This window comes from Phyllostomus hastatus, unplaced genomic scaffold, assembly GCF_019186645.2.
Source record: "Phyllostomus hastatus isolate PE091 unplaced genomic scaffold, TTU_PhHast_1.1 phas_scaffold_21, whole genome shotgun sequence".
NCBI lineage: Eukaryota > Metazoa > Chordata > Mammalia > Chiroptera > Phyllostomidae > Phyllostomus > Phyllostomus hastatus.
This window is the reverse complement of record NW_025334017.1, coordinates 23,409,426-23,430,340: the sequence shown is the minus strand read 5'-3', so window position 1 is coordinate 23,430,340 and position 20,915 is coordinate 23,409,426. Positions and strand designations below refer to the sequence as shown.

The following is a 20,915-nucleotide window of genomic DNA, read 5'->3' as shown; positions in this document are numbered from 1 at the left end:
CCTGGGGTGTCCTTGAATAAAGATACTACTCCAGGCTTCTCCTGCATATTATAGTGCATAGCTCACAGTTGCAATCTAGGTCTCATGTGCATTTTAACTTTTCAATCCCATATTTGATCTGTTTGGGATAAATTTAAAGAGTTAAAAATATGTCTTTCAGCCCCTGGCTGGTGTAGCTCAGTGGATTGAGCTCTTGAGCGTGGGCTGTGAACCAAAGTGTCGCAGGTTCAATTCCCAGTCAGGGCACATGGCTGGGTTGCAGGCCATGACCCCCAGCAACTACACATTGATGTTTCTCTCTCTCTCTCTACCTCCTTCCCTTCCCTCTCTAAAAATAAATAAATAAAATCTTTTTAAAAAATATGTCTTTCTATGTACAAGTAAAGTCTTCATAATTTAAAGGAAAGAAATAATGTAAACTATATGCGTACCACTATTAAAATTCAGATTTAAAACTTTCACTTTTGGTTTCCATGAAAAAATGGATTCAACTCCATTTTGATTATTGAAGTGTGTTAATTCTAGGACCTTTATTAGGCTTCTGTTGTTCTTGTATTATCACTTTCTGTGTGAATATAATCAAATTCTATTTTTGCATAATTTCCTAATAATGGAAAATGCAGCTCTTAAAAGAACAAATGATTGACTCAGAGGATTGCAGTAATGTTCTGTGTTACTTCACACATTGTCACACATCATAATTCATGAATGAAGGGAAAGAGAAGTGCTGGCAGCCTTATCTTTGCCATCGCTCCAATAGAATAGTTAACATAAAATAACACTCCTCCTTAGTTTCTCTCTCCTTCAGTAAAAATAATTTGGATACATTTCAGATTTTTATTAGTTTTAACTAAATCCTTTTTGTTCCAACCCCAACCATCCAGTCCAGGTTTTAATGTAGGAGTAAGCATGTTGCAGTCTGGGGGTTAGTCACCAGTGAGAACGTTCCAGGTGGGCAGCTCTAGCCATTTGCAGCATCATTATGGTGGCGCCTCTGAGTACACGCTGTGGGCCTGTTTCAAAAACTGAAGGCGTCTACCCGTTTCACGTGACAATGCGTAGCCCAAAATGTGCTCTCCTTAGTTCATCTCTGCAGCGCCACACCGTGGCTGTCTTTGCTGACACCATAGCTACCAAACTGTGTGTATGAATGAGTTGTTTGGTGTTGAAAGATTAAATAAAAAGGCCAGAATCACATTAATCAGGAAAAGGCAGAATCTGATGTTCTTTGCATCTCTTCTAACGAAGTCGGTGCATTTTGTGGTTCAGCAGCGTGGGGACCCTGAAGTGCGTCCTGGGAACCCTGAAGCGGGCTCCTGTGTGTGTGTGTGCAGGGACGTACTGTAGGGGGCAGGATGCCTCCTCTGCTTGTCCTTGTCCCACTAACAGGGCTGAGGTTCTGCCTATGCTATTGCCCCCACTGACTCTACCCCAGGTAATGACATATCAGGAAAATGCCACAAGCATTTTTGGACAACTTTAGAATATTGGGGGAACATTTATTTTTTATGTCAGTTCTACAGTATATTTTACAATGTTGTGATGCAGGGATTTGAGAAAATGAGGTAGCTCAGTAGAAGTGAGCCACCCCATCAGAAGGTAGGGGGAGTAGGAAAAGTGCCAGGTGGTTACTGCTGGGCAGGGGTGGTGGGTGCACAGCACCTAACAGAGTAAACGCCCCGGGCACACGCTGTCTAGTCAGGGAGGTGCTTTGCTCAGCTGGACACAAAACCTGCCCACAGAGCTGCACCCCATCTGTTTCAGAGGCGGGGGGCATCCTTTGTTTGGACCTTCTGCATTTTGTGGCTCTATGTTTACCTTCCCTCTTAAGATTAAGCTTCCATTTTACTTTCTCTTATCAGGAATGGAAATAGTAGCCAGAATGTGAATAGCTGGACAGGAAGTCTTTTCCTTCAGCACACAAACATAAGCACGTGCCCCAGCACCTGGCTGCATCCTCCCTGAGCTCTTGCTCTGTTTTGTACTATTGGGTGTCCTGCTTAGTGGATGGATTTCCAAGATCTGTGTTCTACTTCCACCTTTAAAACTTGTCAGCCATGTGACCTTGGGAAAACCCTTAAATCTTCACCCTCAGTTTCAGTAATTAATCTTGCTGCTTCTTTTCTCACCATATGTCAGGGATCTGCTGAAAGGGTAGCATATGGGAAAGCCCTCTAAACCCATGCAAGAAGAGACTGTACTTTCTTTCAACTTGTGGCATCGGGCAGCTGGTACAGTGCCTGGCAGACACTTGGAGTTCTGTAAATATTAGTAGTAAGGATGAGTGAGTTTAAAGATAAGGTGTACATGATTCCAAATTCAGTGTCCTCTGTTTTACTTAAAACTTTTATAATCTGTATGGAGAGATCAGGAGCAAAGGGAAAATAGATTGAATTAGAATTGAGACCAAACTAAATTTAACCATGCATTCATTCAATCAACAGATTTGTATTGAGGAACTATTATGTTTAAGGCCTCATTCTAGGCACTGAGGTTAGACCGATGAGCAAAACGGGCCAAAATCTGTGACCTCAAGCAGCCTCTATTTTAGGGAGGAAGACGGACAATAAATAAAATAAAGTTGATAATATATTAAAAGTTGTAAGCATTAAGGCAATCAATACAGTAGTGAAGGAGGATCAGAAGTTCAAGTTTTTACTGGGGAATGAGGAGAGGAGGCACTGAGAAGGCGACATTGGAGTAGATCTGAAGGACTGAGTCATGCGTGAGTCGTGAGAACGTGAGAGTGCGGGGTAGGGAGGATTTGAGCCGTGAGGATATGAGGGAACAGAGACATCTGAGGCAGAGGGAACAGCATGAGCGAGGTCCGAAGAAGGGAACATGCCCAGTGAGTTTGAGAAAGGAGACCTGGGAAGCTGAAGTAGAGAGAAAAGACTTGAAGATGATAGGATACATGGCCAAAGAGGCAACAGGATGGCAATGATGAAGATACCGCTGAGTGCTCACTCTGCCAACCTCTGTCGCATTATCTTACCTGATCCTGAAAAAACCCCACTTTTCTCGTGAGAAAACTGATGCATGGAGGATCCTAAGTTCCTAGGGGTCATCCAACTAGTAGGTCTTGGAGCCGGGATTGGGTACCAGGGCCCTCTGGTTCCAGCACCCATGACCTTAGCCACCGTCCTTTATTACCTCTCCTGTGCACACAGATCCACTCCAAATCGTGCTTGCTGATGCATTCTGGGGGACTTTTTCTTTTCCTTAGCCAGATGGTTGTGACTGTACCAGCATCAAAAAAAAAAAAAAATCCTGAGACTAGTTTGTTTCCTCGGAAGAACAATATAAGAAAAAAACCAATACTAATACCATGTCTTATAAACTTTGACCCTACACACAAAAAAAAACTGCGCAAAAAAAAACAAAACAAAAACAAAAAAACCCCTCAGTTCCCCAGATATTCGCAGTAGAAGGAAAACTCACTGAACAGAAGTCCGTAGGCATTAACTTTGGTTACTACTTGCTGAACAATTGCCAACTAACACCAATATGTGTAAATATTTTAGCTGCACTCTGCTTCATGGAAATCCTTTAAAAGGACACAAGCAATGTGTCACCTTCTATGGTCAATAGGAAATAGTCTCAATAGAATGGAGCCGCCATTTCTGGAGCATCTCCCCCATGCTAGTATCTTCCTCAGAGCTGTAGAGAGAAGTAGCAGCAACACTCCAGAGATATGCTTACTGGTCACCTGGAAAAGGGAGAACAGCTGAATGGAGGAAGTCATACCCTCCACCTGAACACCAGGTAAGATATAAACAGGTAGAGAAGGAGAGAGCCATAGTTACAAGGCTGACAAAGGGTTTAATGTTTATGTTTAATGAGCTCCCTTCACTGGATCATTGTGGGGACTGGCACGACAATAAAAGTGTTTGTGCAAGTTCAGGGTAGAATTTGGTGATTTCTATGAGGTTGGGGCGTGCCCTTGAAAGGCCCTGGGTCCCAGGCCATGAGGTTTAGCCTTTAATCTGCCCTCAGTGGGGAACATGGAAGATCTCTGAGAAATCACATGACCAGATCAGATGCAGAGTCTTAGACATGGAGAGCAGTTAATATTTCTGAGTTCAGGTGGAGTGGCAGCAATGGGAAATGGAGTCAAGAGACAAGGATTTTCCTATGGTTATTTTTTTTCCCTCACTGATAGAGTTTTGTTTTTATTTTTCAAAAAATGTATTCCTTTTTTTTTATCTCTGACCTTCGTATGAAAAACTGGTTAGAAAAAAAACAATAAAACAAGTAAGAATGATTTGTTCCCCCAAGTAAGGAAGAATTGACTCAGTCAATCATTGATATCCTGTGTCTATTGCTGGTATCCAGCTTGTTCTGAACACACCATTCTCGGCCCGCCAGGCTCAGTGCTGGGCGGCTGATTGGCCATGGGGCTTCTCTGAGCCTGCTCTGATTCTGCCCAGCCCCCAGGTGGCCACCCCGCCCCAACCCAGCCTCTGGAGAAAGAAACACAGAGAAAGCAGCACAGTGACCTGCTCTCTATCAGCTGCTTCTCTAATGAAACTGATTTGCTTAATTTCAGGGTAAAATAATGACTTTCGTGCAGGGAAAACACTCAACCAGGAGTCCAGCAGGAGTCCTCTCTGCCTGCAAACACACGAATGCTCTCACATCTGGGAAGTGAACCCAGGGTGCAGTCTGGCCGGAAGCTCACAGTGGCTCTTTGGCTTTCTCTCTTCCCTCCTTTTCTTTCTCTCTTTCCTTCTTTTCCTTCCTTTCTCTCTTTCCTTCTTCTCTTTCTTTCTTTCCTTTCTTTTTCCTTTCTTTGCTCTCTTTCTCTCTGTCAGTTTCCTGCTCTTGTGCTTTCTAATTCTCCGTTAAAGCAAGGGGGTAGTGCTCCCAGATGTGGAGGGCTCATCTTGTAAACACCCCACTAAACTGAACCCTTATCTCATTCAGACTAATAGCCGATGTTCGTTGAGCACCTTCTAGATGCCAGACACGATAGTGAACTCTCCTCAGTCACTGGGATTCCCTCTTCTCAGTGAGTCCTTCAAACAGCCCAGGAGAACGGTGTTGTGGGGCCTATTTCACTGTAGAAGAATGAGACACAGTTCATTCAGATGACTTTCCTAAGGTCACACAACATGGTCCTACAAGAAGAACTTCAATTTAGTTCCTCAACTACAACGTCCAATTCTCTCCCCACACACTTTCCTGGAGGACACTAAAGGTGCAAGAGGTTAAAAGAAGTTCCTTTATAGCCTCTCCTTGTTAGCCGATTAATGGACTTTTCATTTGTACGAGTGGTTGAGGGACAAATATTAATATTTCAGTCATGCTGGCCAGGGTAGGGAGTGATTGACCAGTTAATTCCAACAGAAGCAGCCATTCAAACACCAGAAGTAACTGAGCCAAAGATATGGATGGGGTGGGGGTGGGGAGGGTGGTTCTGATCCCGCTCCCCTGGGACCACAAGAGATAGGACCGTGTTGTGACAGTCAGCTTCTCAAAACCCCTCATCCAAGGAATAAAACCAAGATGTGATATCCCTCTACCAACTCTGCAGTGGAATTATGAAAGTCAAACATTAATGAAAATGCCCCAAGCTGCAATCAGAATCCCTTTATTTCCCTGTCCCATGTAGGATACTATTTTTATAAAAATATTCATTCGAATCCAGGAAACAGTAGATGTTAAACACATGTTTGTTGAGTAACTAAAAAAATTATGAACTATTCTTAGACTCTGTGGAGGGGCTTGTATCAATTAACTGAATGCATCTGTGGCCCCTGGAGACTGTCTAAAAATGGGGACTTGAGCTGCTCTTGTACCTCCAGCTGCTGGCTAAGTGGTGAGGCCTGGACCCACACAGCTGATCTGTTTGCTCTTCTCCTGTGACAGCTCACTATTCTGCTTTACAGTTGTATCAAAACCCAAAGTAATAATTCTTGTCTTCTAAATCAGAGAATATTTAGTACCGTTAGCTAAGCAGACATTTATTGCCATTGAATTTCCACAGAAGTCAGCCAACCTAGGAAGGGTCCCAGCCCGTGGCAGCCCTGCGGGTCTGTTGAGGGCCCCAGAGCTCCCCACTCTTTCCCTCTCTGCAGCCGGCACTCACCTGGCATCTGTCCCCGAGGCCCCAAGAAGCAGCTCTGAGGCAGTGGCCCGATGGCCAGGATGTCCGATGGCGAGGGGACGTGGGCGCTTCATCTGAGGCCCTTTACTTCAGGGGCTGCACTGATTTCTTTCTTTGGGACAGTCTCGTAGCATCTGCAGGTCTGCAGGGTGACCATTTAGTATGGCCCTGTGCATTTACTTAAGGACCCTATAAACTCACCTCCAGTTGACAGCACTGTAGGAGGACGTGGTGGGGGTGTCAGCCACCGGCTAGACTTGAAGTGGCCGGGAAAGGGGTGGGCATGAGAAGTGAGCAGTGGAGGATCAAGTAATAGAGGATGTGGCATGCTATTTGGGCAAAGTATCTCTTCAGGCAGAGAAGAAAGAGGGGGCACTTAGGTGGTGACAATAGTGCACTCTTTCAAGAGCAAGGTGGGTGTGCCCTCCTAGGTGCTAGAAGTAGCAAGTGGCAAACTTGCGTGTGTATGCCTGTAACACAGGAAGGCCAGAGGGGACAGAGTGGAATTCCAAATCCAATTCCAATTCCAATTCAATTCTAATCTTAGTTGGAGTGCAAACTCCTGCAAAATGCTTGATTAGGGTGTAACGGCTCTAGAGCAGCCATTTTCAACTGGTGCATTTTCAACTGGTGGGCCACAAGAATTTTTAAAACACAATACATTGTTTAGCCAGGGGCACTGACCTTCTTTCCCTTGGATGGCCAAATGAAAAAAATGAGAACAGCCAACACAATCATAGCTGTCCAGTGTGAATAAATCAAAATTATACCTATTTTTTGTCAGATTGGCATAAAATATGGTTTTTGGTATGCTGCAGTAGTTTAGTAAATAGTTTATGTGTGCCATGAGATGAAAACAGTTGAAAATCACTGCCCTAGAGGAAAATGGCTTGTTGGAAAATCTGTACGGGAGAATCTGTAATCTATACCAAGAACTTCTTTGCAATAAATACTCCCAGAAGAATCGGGAAACCAGGACTGAAGTGAATGCCCAGGGAATAAGAGAAAAGCCCATCAAGGGAAATTAGTTAAACAAAGTTCATGCGATGAAATACCGAGGGGCTGTAAGGCTCACGTTACCAGCTTGGCACTAGGTCAGTGCTCAAACTCAATACGGTCTGTCCAATCAATGAAAATTCTGCAACTTAAAAGGATGAGATACATCCATTTGTACAACAGGGAAGAACAGCCACAATATACTTTTAAATGAAGTGAAGATTACAGCATAGTATAGTATGATGCCACTTAGAGCGAACAGATTTCATGTACATGCGTGTAAATGTCTGGGAACGTACACACAAAGAAAACTGGTAACAGTGGTCATCTTCTCTGGAGTGTTTTCAAGTTGGAGCATGGGTGTTCACGTTCTAGTTCCCACATCCCTTTATTCCTTTTTAAGACAATAATGATGTCGTGCTTTGGTTATCAGCGAAACCGAAAATGATCCTCCCATCTTGAGGGGAGGTGCGAAGAGTTGTTGTTAGATAGGGTTCTATTCAGATTTTTAACATAAATGTGTGTTTTGTTAGCAGTTACGTAGTTGCATTTTATTTTTTTTGAAAAATAAAACCTGCAGCCTGACGCGCAGGCGCTGTGGGCGAGGGCCCCGGAGCTCCGGGCGGGCCCTGCTCTCCGTGAGGAGGGCAGACCGGCTTCCTGGGCTTTGTCTTGGCACAGGGGAGCGGACGGAAGAGCAGGCTTGTCCCACCGGAGCCTCCTGCTCACTGTGTGTTCCGTACCAGTTCAGTTCTCATCTGCAACTCTGTCACCTCTCTGCAGGGAAGCCTGGTGTGCGGCTCGGAATCACAGCTGTGCCCTCTCAATCAGGAGATGCAGGTCCCCATGCCCATCCTCACAGGGAAGGAGGCTTCCCTGCCGGCAGCGGCTTTGTGACAAACTCCAGCAATTCCAGCAAAGCCGTTTTTTGATCCAGCTGAGCTTGTAGGAAATAGGTCTGGTTTCTGTACAGCAGCTGATCTTCCCAGAGGCTTTGGTCAAGAAAAAGCTAAGTTTGGAATTGTCATATAACTTCAATGGTCCCTCTTTAATATTTTAATTTTTCCTTTTATGTACCACTGTGTTTTATTTCCTAATTTGCTCATTATATATAAATATCTCAGTTGATATATATGGTCTCTTTTTTTTTCCAATCCTCAACCTGAGGACATATGTCCATTGATTTAAGAGAGAGGAAGGGAGAGAGAGAAAAACATCAATCACTTGCCTCCCATACATGCCTCTACCGGGGGTCGAACCTGCAACCTAGGTATGTGCCCTGACCTGGAGTGGAACCAACAGACCTCCGGAGCACAGAACAATGCTCCAACCAGCTGAGCCACACAGCCAGGGCTATATATGGTCTTTTTTTAGACTCCCACCGGGTGGCAAGTTTCCTTGATGAGAAATTTCTGAAGCAATGTGCTCTTCAGGCTTTTATCTAGTTGTCCCCTGTGCCCCCTGCCCCCCGCAGTGAGAATTGAAAACAACTGACCTAGAAAGGAAGCTGTTGGATTTTAGCCGCCTGTAAAATTCCGATGGCCAAAGGACCCAATGTCCAAGTCATTGTGAATGACTGCCTGCTCCCATTCATCTGTAACTGCCATCATTTCCCTCCCTACATTTCAGGAAGCTTTTCCTAGTTATGTTTCCCTAATTTAGACGATCCGTCGGTTAAAAATTAGCGGACAAGTTTACACATTCCCTCCAGGCAAACACTTTTAATTGTCCTGATCTCATTCTGAAACTACTGCGGGTTCTGTGTTCTTGGTTGTAGCTGAACTTGACCTTGAGGCTAGCATCTCGTAAATTCCATTTTAGGAGACCTCAGTGCAGTTTGCATTGAGACTTCTCGTCTGAAGCTAACCAGGACATCCAGGGTAAGTTGAAGCCTTTTCCCTGGGAAGTCTACCTCTGGGCTCTGAGGAGTTAGCTCCTGGAGTTTTTGGAACCTCCTGAGGAATTGCAGACATGAAACACTGCAGACCATCCTCTCCACAGAGACGAAAAATGAAGAAGGGTGCCCAGATGTCCCGAAAGGCTGTTCGCCAGTCGCCATTTCCTTTCCTTTCCCTGTGGCATCATTTTTAGGAACTATGCGTTTTTTTTCTTCTTTTTAAATAGAAAGTTAACTCATATTTTAAATTCCTGGTCATGGCTCTTTGCTGGTGGTTTGATGTCTTCTCTGCTTGTATATTTGGCTTTTTCATCTGCGGTCAATATTAACCCCAGATTTATTTTTTGGGAGAGTGGATGTGACCCAAAATAAGTTGGGAAATTCCATGTTACCCTGATCAGAGCAAATTGCTAAATAGCAGAATGTGGATATTAATAGAATAGACATGCATTGTAGTTCATGAAAGGCAGTACAGATTCAGAAAAAAATTAATATGCTATACATAATATACACTATATTTATATACTAAAGGGTGAAGCTATTTGCAATTAAAAGTATTCTTCAAGGCCCTGAAGCCAAGGCCTTTAAGAGGCGAAGTGCAGGAGGCGAGCGTGGCTGGGCGAAGGGGGCGGAGAGAGAATTCGGAGATGGCTAGCGCCCACTCGGACCGAGCCTGCTGGGCCGGAGGCAGTCTGGGTTTTGTTCGAAGTGTGTGCTAGGATGTCCACGTAGAGCTTTAAGCAGAGTGACATCGTCTGTCTTGTGTCTTTCAAAGGTAACTCCGGGGAGCCGCGTGGGCCTTGCCACATCCATGGCCTGGCTTCGCCTTCTCTCTTCCCATTTCAGCAAACCTCAGATTCATCCTGGTAGTTGCTTAGGCCCGCGCCTCGGAGTTATGCTGGGCTGATCCTTTCCACACCCTACCGCTGAATCGTCATCCCATCCTGGTGACTCCAGCAAGCTATGTCCAGAACCCAACCGACTGTCACCTCCTCTGCCACTACCACCCAGCTCGGGCGACCCTCGTCTCTTGCCTGGATCACTGCAGTGGCCCCTAACCAGTCTCCCCACCCCTGCCCTCACCCCTCTTTAGCTTACTCTCAATGTCGCAGCCAGAGAGATCCTGGTATTGTAGGATATAAACCTCTCCTGTATCACCTTTCTGCTAAAATTGTGCTGGGGCTTCATGTCACTCAGAGTGGAAGCCAGAGTCCTGGTCACCTCCAGGTCCCGCATCACCTGCTCTCACCACTCTCCTGGTCTCATCCCCTTCCCATCCTCACGCCCTCCCCTCCGGCCACGTCCTTGAGCGTGCTAAGCACGTTCCTCTTCAGACCCTTCTCGTGCGCTGGTCCTCCGCCTGGAGTAGCCTTTTCCCAGACACCTCCATGGCCACCGCCTTCACCTCCTCTGGTCTTTCCCAAGTATTACTTTCTTAGTGGGCCCTTCCCTGGCTTCTTAATTAAAATTTCAGCATCCACCCATCCACCCTGGTGTTCCCCGACCCCTTTCCTTCTTTTCTCCTTGGCACACTTCCATCTACTGTCTCACTTATTTATCTTATCTGCTGTGTGTCTGCTGCCTTAGACCATAAACTCCATGAGAACAGGGATTTTTTTTTCTTCCTGCCGAACCCCCAGTGCCTCAGCCGTGCCCCACTCTTAGCAGACACTTAGCACACATGTGTGGGATGAATGAGTTCCAGTGCAAAGTTGTCTCCTCTCTCATCACTTCTTCTTTCTGACTTGTTATGGGACTGTTGTCTTCATTTCTAGGTGTCCTTTGTCCATGGTGCTAGGTGGGTGTGGTAGATAAAACCAGTGGACAGCCAAGTACAATTTGAGCTTACCATTTGGCTCTCTCATCCACAAGCTGTGTGACTCCAGACAAGTCGCTTAACCTCTCTGAGTTTTCATTTCTTTGCTTATAAAGTAGAGAATGTCTTCCTGCCTCTCACACAGGATTGCTGGGAAGCTTCGGTAGAATAATGTATGAAAGGCCGTCAAGGCGAAGACGTGGTTTTTGTTTTTCATGTCTGGCCCTGACTCAATGCTGCAGCTTTACGTACAAGACTGTCTTGTTTAACTCACACATCACATCCGTGAGGGATGAATTCAGACTACCGAATTCGTTTTAAAGATGAGGAAACTGAGGTGCACCAAGAAGGTGAGTGAATCACCCAAGAGCTAGGCAACAGCAGAGCCAGTCTGGACCCGAGCAGTTTTATCAGGTGGCCTGAGATTCTCCCCATTATGCTCTGCTGGCACAAGATACGTGTTTTAACGACTGAATGGAGCAAATGAAAAAGATTTTACCTGAGGTGCAGCTTTTGTCTCCAGACTACTTTTTTTTTTACTGCTAATTAATGTGGCATTTCCCTGGCATTATATTTTCCCCCTGTCTTCAACTCAAACAGGCAGCAATTCCTGCCTTTCAAAAGAAAAAGGTATTGTCAGGCATGCCTCTGTCTCCTCCAAGCCCCCCACCTGGGAGTGAAACTCTATCATATGTCCCCGGATACTTTTGCCATCCAGTCTAACGAAGCCCAGATGGTTTTCACAAGTTCAGATATCATGCAAAGAATGTGTAATTATCTGCTGAAACGAACGCAGGACTGAATTGCAGACACCCGTATCCCAAAGAACTTACTGCATGCTCTTCTGTCTTGTTTGTGTGATGGCCTTTCTGTGCTAATGAACTTGCACATGTGGTTTAATTACTGTTCAGTGGGAAAGGGCGGTGCACCAACCAGTCTCTTTGGGAGACTCGGCCAAGATGCTGAGGCCGTTTGTTTCTAGTGCAAAGACAGCTAATAAAGGAGAAGTGCTTTTTAAACGTTGGGAAAGGAGCTTAAGTTTAGTTTTGAAGAAACTGTGTTTTGTACATTTAGGGAAATGAATCATTCTTTAAGAGAGTGGATTTAAATATTGAAATGGCGTTTTCCCCCAAGGCCAGACGCACAGTGATTTGCACAGAACCAGAGTATAATAAAAAGTGTAATAATGGTGATTTGATTGAACACTACACCAGAGAGCTATATTCCAAAGAACTCGCCCTCCCGAAAGGAAAACAAAATTACTTGTAAATTCCAGCAAATGTTTCAGAGCTCTGTAAGCCCATGTATTATGTATTACCTCATGTTTCTGAATTCCTGCCTCAGGCAAATTGCCAACTTAGCAACTAAATGACAGTTTGAAAATTCTAATAAAAACCAGCCTCTCTAACTTGGCTTTTATTTCTTCGGAAAGAAAAGAACACAAGAGGGGAGTGAAAGTTATTGGAAGGTTCACATTATAAATTCTGTCTGTGCGCCATTTGGAGTTGAGTTGTGTGCTTGTATAACATGATGTTTGCCTGTTTCCGCATAAAGACGGACCCCCAAATGGAATCTCCTTCCTGCAGCTGTTGGTCCTGCTAATGGGAAGGGAGCTCCCTTCTCCCTGCCGCTGGGAGAAGCTGGCCTGGGAGCAGGAGGGGCCGGGTCTGTCTGCAGTGCAGAACTCCGAACACAAAATCAGTCACCTGGGCAGTTACTGAGGATTGCTTGCCATTTCCTGGGCTGTGGATATTACGAAAGAAGTTTGAGCAGTGTGAAATGCAAATGCTGCCCTCTAGAAATTTATTTTTAGTGAGAGCAACAGATGGGTATGCAGGCAATGCTATACTTGACGAAGTGTCCCCCAGCCCCGGTATTTCCAGCGCGCACCTGGCACCAGACATAGTTATCACAGTATTATTAACCACATTCCCTTATGCTGTACTTTTCAACTTTGTGACTATTTTGTAAGATGAATTTGTACTTCTTAATCCCGGCACTATTTCACCCAGTTCCCCAACTCCTCCTCCCCTCTAGCAACCATCCTTCTGCTCTCTGAGTCTGTTTCAACTTTGTTTGTTTATTTATTTTGATCCTTAGATTCCACATATAAGTAAAATTGTATGGTATTTGTCTTTCTCTGACTGACTTATTTCACTGAGCATGGTACCTTCTCCTTCCACGCATGCTGTCACAAATGCTAACATTTCATGCTTTCTTGTGGCTGAGTAACATTCCACTTTACATACGTACCACCGCTTTTCTATCTGCTTGTCTATGGATGGGCACTTGGGTGGCTTCCACACCTCGGTGGTTGTAAATAGCGCTGTAAGGAACACAGCGCTGCATATATTCTTCTGAATCACTGTTCTGGATTTCTTTGCATATACACCCAGAAGTGGAATTGCTGGGTTATAAGGCAGTCCCATTTTTAATGTTTGAGGAACTACCGTATCGTCTTTCATAGTGGCTGCACCAGTCTGCACTCCCATCAGTGGGGTTCCCTTTACTCCACATCCTCACCAGCATCTGTCATTTGTGGGTTTACTGATCAGCGATTTTGACAGGTGTGAGGTGATGCCTCATTGTGGTTTTAATGTGCATTCCTCTGACAATTAGTGACACTGAGCATGTTTTCATGTGCCTGTTGACCATCCGCATGTCCTCTTTAGAGAAATGTCTACTCAGGTCCTCTGCTCATCTTTTAACTGGATTGCTCTTTTGTGTGTGTATTTGTGTGCGTTGAGTAGTGTGAGTTCTGTATAGATTCTGGATGTCAACCCTTTGTCAGATGTATCATTGGTGAGTATCTTCTTCCAGTCAGTATCTTGTCTTTTTTTATCGATGGTTTCCTTGGCTGTGCAAACCCTTTTTAGTTTGATATAGTCCCATTTGTTTATTTCCCTCTTATTTCCCTTGCTCCAGGAGATACATCAGAAAAAAATGTTGTTACGAGAAATGTCTGAGATTTCACTGCCTATATTTTCTTCTAGGAGTTTTATTGTTTTGAGTCTTACATTGAAGTCTTTAATCTATTTTGAGTTTATTCTTATATACAGTATAAGAAGGTGGTCTAGTTCGTTCGTTTGTTCATTTGTTCCTTCCTTCCTTCCTTTCTTTTTGCATATACTTGTCCAATTTTCCCAGCACCGTTTACTGAATGGACTGTTTTTACTCCATTGTATGTTCTTGGCTCCTTTGTCAAATATCAACTAATCATAGAGGTGTGGGTTTATTTCTGGGCTTTCTATTCTGTTCCATTGATCTGTGTGTCTGCTTTTATGCCATTGCCATGCTGTTTTGATTACTCTGGCCTTGTAGTATAGTTTGATATCAGGTAGCATGATACCTGTGACTTTGTCTTCTTCTCAGGATTGCTGTGACTGTTTGGGTTTTTTTGTGGTTCCATGTAAATTTTTGGATTATTCTAGTTCTGTGAAATATGCCATTTGTATTTAACTACTGGATATCTTTAGTGTGCCAGATAGCATTGTGAATGCCAGGACATCACCCTTTTATCATAAAAAATGCCTTTTCCAAAGAGATTATTCCACATTTCCATGTTGTAATTATGTATCCCTCCTTCATTAAATCACCAAATGTTATCTGTCGTGGGCCTAAGAGAGACTAACCCTAGTGGAGGTTCTGTCTCAAGGGGCAAACTGTGCAGTGGGAATGAGACAGACATAAACAAATAAGTACAAAAAAACCCATAAAATCTTAAAGGAAATGGAAAATCATAATTAAAATGGAGATGTGTTGTGTTTTATATATTCTATAACTTTCCAGGTGTTACTTTCAGGTTTTTTCCTAATATAAGAAAAATGCAAAATATAAATACAGAGCCTCTTTATAAGAAAGGGTTTACCGTGACCATGCTTCGATTATAAAACTTTGGAAATGGGAACTAAGCTCAGATAATACCTCCCCTAAGAAAGCTTCCCTGACTGCCCCCATGTGGCTTGAGTGTCTCTTCTGTGTGCTTTCTCCGCACCACACCCATCCCTGTCTCTTACATCGTCCCCTCCCTGCCCCCGCCATCCCTGTACACACACACCTGGGTGCATCTTCCAGAGGAGGGGACATGTCTTACTTTCCTTTGCATCCACAGCACCAGAAATGTGTCTGGTATATGGCCCTCAATACATGTTGAATGGCTGTGTGAAGGCGAAGACCGTAACTACTGGTGTTTTCCCATCTCATAAAAGTTGTCTTTATTCTTCACACTGTCTTAAGTTTACAAAATATATAAAGGGATAATATACATATAGTCTTGTTTTTAATGTAAATGCATTAAAACATATTAATAGCGTATTTAGATAAGTGTGTGTTCAACAGCACGGAAGGACACACCCCCAAATGCCGGCAGTGGTTATCGCTAAGTGTTGAGATGTGAAGTGACTCTGACCTTTTCCTTCACGCACCGCTGTGCTGTCCTGCTGTCTTGCTATGGATGTGTGCTATTAGAGTAAGAAAATATGAAGCAATCTGTATTTGAAGAAGGAAAGTTTGGCCTATTCCGTAAGCCCCTATAGTAAGACATGAACAACTTGATGAAGCATCATCTTTTCCATCTAAACCCTATGCTGACAGCAACCTGACTTTGTGAATTCAAATGACTGACCTAGCATGGTAACTTTAATGGCATTAGATAGGTTTCTATTTTCCTTACTCATGTCTGTTTGTAATGTTCAGCAGGTACCCAAGTAGCACTTTACTTGTAAAGATTTTCTCTCTTTCTCTCCTTTAATTCCCCTTCTCAAAGTTGGACAGAGTGTTAGAACCTGTGTTCTTAAAGCCAGGCATGACCTCTTGCAAATAGATAAGGCAGAACTAAGGAGCCAGTTCTCTCTCTCCCGCTCACATTCTCTCTCTCTCTAGCATTCTGTCTCTTTCAGTGATATTTCTGCTCTGTATCATTTGCCATCTTGTCTTTCAGTCATTTTTTTGACTGACTACAGTTTTGGAAAACCAAGACAATATTATTGAACTAAAATAGACTTCATTTCTTTTTCCCAAAGGAACAAGTGCAGATTATAAAATGTGCCTCTTCAGAACAAGTCTAAAAATTATATACATTCTTTTCTATCTGCAGCTGAATTCTTGCTGCCAGGATGGGAAAACAGAACAGCAAGTTGCGCCCAGAGGTCATGCAGGACTTGCTGGAAAGCACAGACTTTACTGAACATGAGATCCAGGAATGGTATAAAGGCTTCTTGAGAGACTGCCCCAGCGGACATTTGTCAATGGAAGAGTTTAAGAAAATTTACGGGAACTTTTTCCCTTACGGGGATGCTTCCAAATTTGCAGAGCACGTCTTCCGTACCTTCGATGCCAATGGCGATGGGACGATAGACTTTAGAGAATTCATCATAGCCCTGAGTGTGACGTCGAGGGGCAAGCTGGAGCAGAAGCTGAAATGGGCTTTCAGCATGTATGACCTGGATGGAAACGGCTACATCAGCAAGGCAGAAATGCTAGAGATTGTGCAGGTACGTAGCCCCAGCCCTTCCCAAAGAGAAGCGTGCGGGTCACGGTAAGAATCGGGAGGTGCATAGCACAGCTTAGTGCAAAGGTTGCAAACTGGGGGTCCATCTGTGCATGGACTTGGCCTGCCCAGTGTTTTTGAGAATGTGGAACCCACGTTACTAAACAGGGAGACTGCACAGGAAAATGCAGATTGTTTAGATCTCTTGAAAACTCAGGAGGTCTGACAAGGCTGGACCCCCATTCTTGCCTCGCATAAGTCACCCAAGGCTTAGTGATAACTTCCACCCTGTAGATGGACATGCGGTCTTCAGTTGGTCGTGCTCACAATGGCCTGTCCACTCATTCATTGCAATGACTTGCCTTTGGTGTTACATCTCCTGCAGTGATATTTAATGATCAAACTGTCACTGGGTTCAAATCTTGCCTCTTTCAGTGACCACCTCTGTGACGTTGACCTCGATCACCTAAGTGAGCTTCAGTGTTCTCATCTGTAAAATGGAACTGCCCACAGTGCCCGCCCATATCAGGGATTTATTTTAAGATTAGTTGTGACTCTCCATGTTCAATATTTAGCACAGCACCAGCCATTAGAAGAACTCATCATCATCGCCATCATTCATTTACAACTATTAGACTCAAGTAAAAAGAGGGATCTCTAGTCTAGGGTCTATCTAGTCAAAGACACAAATGCAGAAATCAAGGGCTCCATCATTTCAGTGTGAGGCACTCCACTTATTTCCCGAAGTCATTCACCGAGAGTAAATTTTCTGAACAGGACAGGAGAAGGGGCCCTGGTGTTGGCCACACTTTCCTTGTGTGACCCAAGAGGAAGGGTGGAAAAGGAACTTAAGAAGCTATGGTCATGGCAATGACAACTCATCAGCAGTGAGTGGGACCCAGAGGTAAAACTAAGGAGACCAAGACAGGGAGAGGATCAGGAGAGCGTCGGCTGCAGGCGATCAGGAGGACCAGGTGGGCGTGCGGCACCGGGAGGGTTGGCAGACGGTCGCTCGCCATCTTGGCAGGCGAGTAGACGCATAGGAAGCATCTGGCAGTAGACAGCAGGTCTGGGAGAGTGGGCATCCGGCTTCCTGGGGGGCTCATCACAGAAGCCAGCACTCATCCCAGGACATCTGGGTTCAGAGCTAGGGCTCCAGCCCCTGGGATAATGGGGGTGGTGGGAGGGGCCGGAAAAAGGCTCTGGAAGGGTGGAAGCAGGATGTAAGTGAGGAGACAGAAAGGATTCAGCTGTTGGTGAGGATGAGAGTGGATGTGTGGCACTTGCTTTCCAAGGACCAAGGTGACCTGCTCATAGAAACTAAGGGCAGAGGCAGAAAGAGACCCACGACACTGACTTGTTATTGAGCCAGGTGGCTAAGGCCTGGGGTCTGCTCTTGGGCCAGTGGGACTGAACCCACATGGGCAGTTGGAGTGACAACCGCACACAGTTCAGGGATCCAAGTGACCTCCCTGTATTAGGAAACACTCCAAGATTGGCCACTGGTTCCCTCCTTTCTGCTTGGGCCACCAGTGGCGAGTTGTGTTAAATTAGCCCCTCGGAGACAGGGATCTTAAACAAAAACAAAGGATTTCTCTCCTCCTCCAGGGATAAATGCATGAAAAATATAATGTCTACTGTAAAAACATGGGCAGTATAGGAAAACATAAAGGAAAAATTCTCCATAATCCCACAAAGAGAAGCACTAATTATTTTCTCAAATATCTTCCTAGTCCTAGTTCCATGCATTTAAAAATGCCAATTTCATAGTGTATACAGAATTTTGTGCCTTACCATTTCACTTAGCAACACAAGCATTTTTCATGTTATAAAAACTTGTAATAGAGATATTTTAAAGGCTGCATTATAGTCATACACTTTAATATACTTGATTTTCCCCTATTGTTGATATTTAGGTTGTTCCAGTTTTTATTATTACACATAATATTGGAACTTTTAAAAATAAAGTAACAGATAATTTTGTGCATGAAACTTTTTCTATATTTAGGATTATTCCCTTAGAATAAATTCCCAGAAGTACAATTATTGGGCCAAAGGGAATGAGCATTTATTTCTACAGTTCTTTTTTAAATTTTTTTTTAAAGATTTATTTTTTATTTATTTTTTTAGAGAGGGGAAGGGAGGGAGAAAGAGAGAGAGAGACATCAATGTGTGGTTGCATCTCACGGGGAACCTGGCCTGCAACCCAGGCATGTGCCCTAACTGGGAATCAAACCTGTGACCCTTTGGTTCACAGCCCGCACTCAACCCACTGAACTATACCAGCCAGGGCTATTTCTACAGTTCTTGATGCCCCCTACCTAATTGTGTTTCCACATGTTCTCCCAAAGTGAGGGAGGGTGCCCCATATTGGTGCATTTTTCTGATTTTTCTTAATCGTTGCTTAATTTTTCTTAATCAGTTCAGCAACCACAGTACTTGAGTTCTGGCTAAGAAAGAATTCAGGGCCAAGACTCAAACTCTAAGAGAAAGTTGATTTAGAAAGTCACAGAGGTAGAAGTGAGCCTTAGAGAAAATGGGCCCAGGAATCAAGTTGCAGAGGCAAAAGAAGGGCTCTTGGAGCTCAGGAGAAGGAGAGCAGCAAGTAAAACACCCTCAGGAGAAGGGGTGGGGAAAGGCCCAGGCAAGATCCCTAGACAGCTGCACTGGATCCTCTGGATTGAGGGTATTCATCTGGACGTCTCAGGGGAGAGTCTCAGTAGAATATTCATCAGCTTTCCAAGGTGTGTCCTTTCAAGGTCATGATTTCTACTGATTGGTTGGCACCAAGGCAGGGGTCATTAATCAGCGCAGCTGGTTCTGATGTCAGTCATGGCATCGCTTGTCTGATTTTGCTGCTTTTCCGGGCCTGGAGCTAAAACACAGCTGCAGCCTAGATATGATCCCTAGAGGTTAATGCTTAAGGGAGGGGTCATGAAGGGCCTATGTGAGGGTCATGCGAGGCTACTCTTTGGCCCCTTGTTCCTCTTTTTAAGGGGTCTACCACATGACTGGTGACATGCCAGGGGAAGAAAGGTCAGGGGAGGGTCTGAACCTAATGACCAGCTATGATATGAAAGGTCAGGGTGTCTAAACTGCACAACCAGTTATATGAAAGTTCAAGGGATCTAAACCATATGACCATCAATGTGCTAGGCAAAGGAAAGGTTATCCCGGGGGTGAGGTCCTTGTTTGCCCAATTTTGCCCATTGCTAGACACCTGGGGCTTTCTGCCTTGGTGACCTTCTGTAGCTGACCCATCCTCCTTGCTCTGCTCAAGCCTGCCTAACCACCTGCCGCACGTTGATGGAGATGTTGACCCCTAAGCTGGGAGAACCCTCCCAACCACGTGGGCACACATTCCGCACCTGGGGTGAAGCACCTACTAAGTAGTAGCTGGTACTGGGAATCAATAGTATAGGGAGGAAAATAGATTCCACTGTGCTGTGGAATCCAGCTTGCAAGGGATATTGGGACCATTGCAGAGAATGTGCGGGAGGTGCCAGCAAGCACTCTCTGAGCCCTTGCTGACTTCTTCGGTATCCGATGCGGAATGTCAAAAGTGACCATAAAACCGAAGGAGCATTCAGCCTAACAAGGCATTTTCTTCTCTGTGAAGCAGCTCAGTCCACTCACAGGCCCACGGTAAGTTTCCAGGTCATAGCTGGAAAGATACAGATTCCTTAATAAACACATATACTCAGAGTTTTTAAGAAGCCTGCAAATGGAGATCTCAAATTTCCTAAGTTGTTTTCTGCAATACCGTACCCTGATAATCAATATTCATTGCAGTAGAGAGAAAACATTGCAGCAGCCTGAGGTGGCTTCCAAATTGCCAATGAGATTAAATTACATTTGGAACCATTTTCCTACTAAGGGCTATGGTATTCTATTCTGCCACTTTGTCAACTGGCAACGCATGTATTCTGTCTCATTCATATGCTAATCCCCAGTTTTCAGGGATTCCAATTCCGTGATGAATTGGAATTTGCTGTAGAATGTTCTGGAACTTCCTACACTATTCCCACCCCCACCATACCCCCACCCTTTGAAAGCCCACACTCCAGGCCTTACTGCTGTCCCAAAAAGGTGTGTGCCTTTGCAGGGATCCTCTTGTATTTGGTCCTAGCTGGTTCGCACCCTTTAGCAGAACCTGCATCCGCAGATGCTGCATTCACTTTGGAGGAGTCACTGTCCCTTGGGTTCTGCTCTGCATCTGTTAGAAGTGATGAGAAGGAGGCAGGCTGTGGGCCTGCCGATCATATACAAATTAAGGCTTTCTTTGGTAAACTGAGTAAAACCTGCAGCTTGATTACAAGTGTCAGTATCAAAGTTCTTGGCTGAATTCCTGTCACTCCAAGGCTCAGAAATTCAAATGATTTATTAAATGCAAATTCATAATGTCCACCTCCATACACTAATAACTGGTTGAGGTGAAGTTGGGGGTCTGAACGAGTTCATCATTAGGCTTGACAATGGATGGAATTTAGTTTTTCTTCCTTGGTGTTTCTTCCTGTAGCTTAGCTTTGCCATCTACAGAATACTGTTTACGACAGCCAGTTGAAATCCTTTGTGCTTCCCGAGATTGGTAGGAAGGACTCTGACGTGG

General features: G+C 44.5%; 1 protein-coding gene across 4 annotated transcripts in view; it reads left to right on the top strand.

The window, feature by feature from the left end:
* Positions 1-20,915, top strand: part of NCALD (neurocalcin delta) — a 339,563-nt gene that overhangs the window by 305,382 nt on the left and 13,266 nt on the right. For all 4 annotated transcript variants that reach the window (XM_045861406.1, XM_045861404.1, XM_045861408.1 and 1 more), the window contains one exon: positions 15,914-16,310. In XM_045861406.1, the coding sequence (XP_045717362.1) occupies positions 15,933-16,310 (378 nt within the window). In that variant the 5' untranslated portion in view covers positions 15,914-15,932. The remainder of the gene's footprint in view (positions 1-15,913; positions 16,311-20,915) is intronic.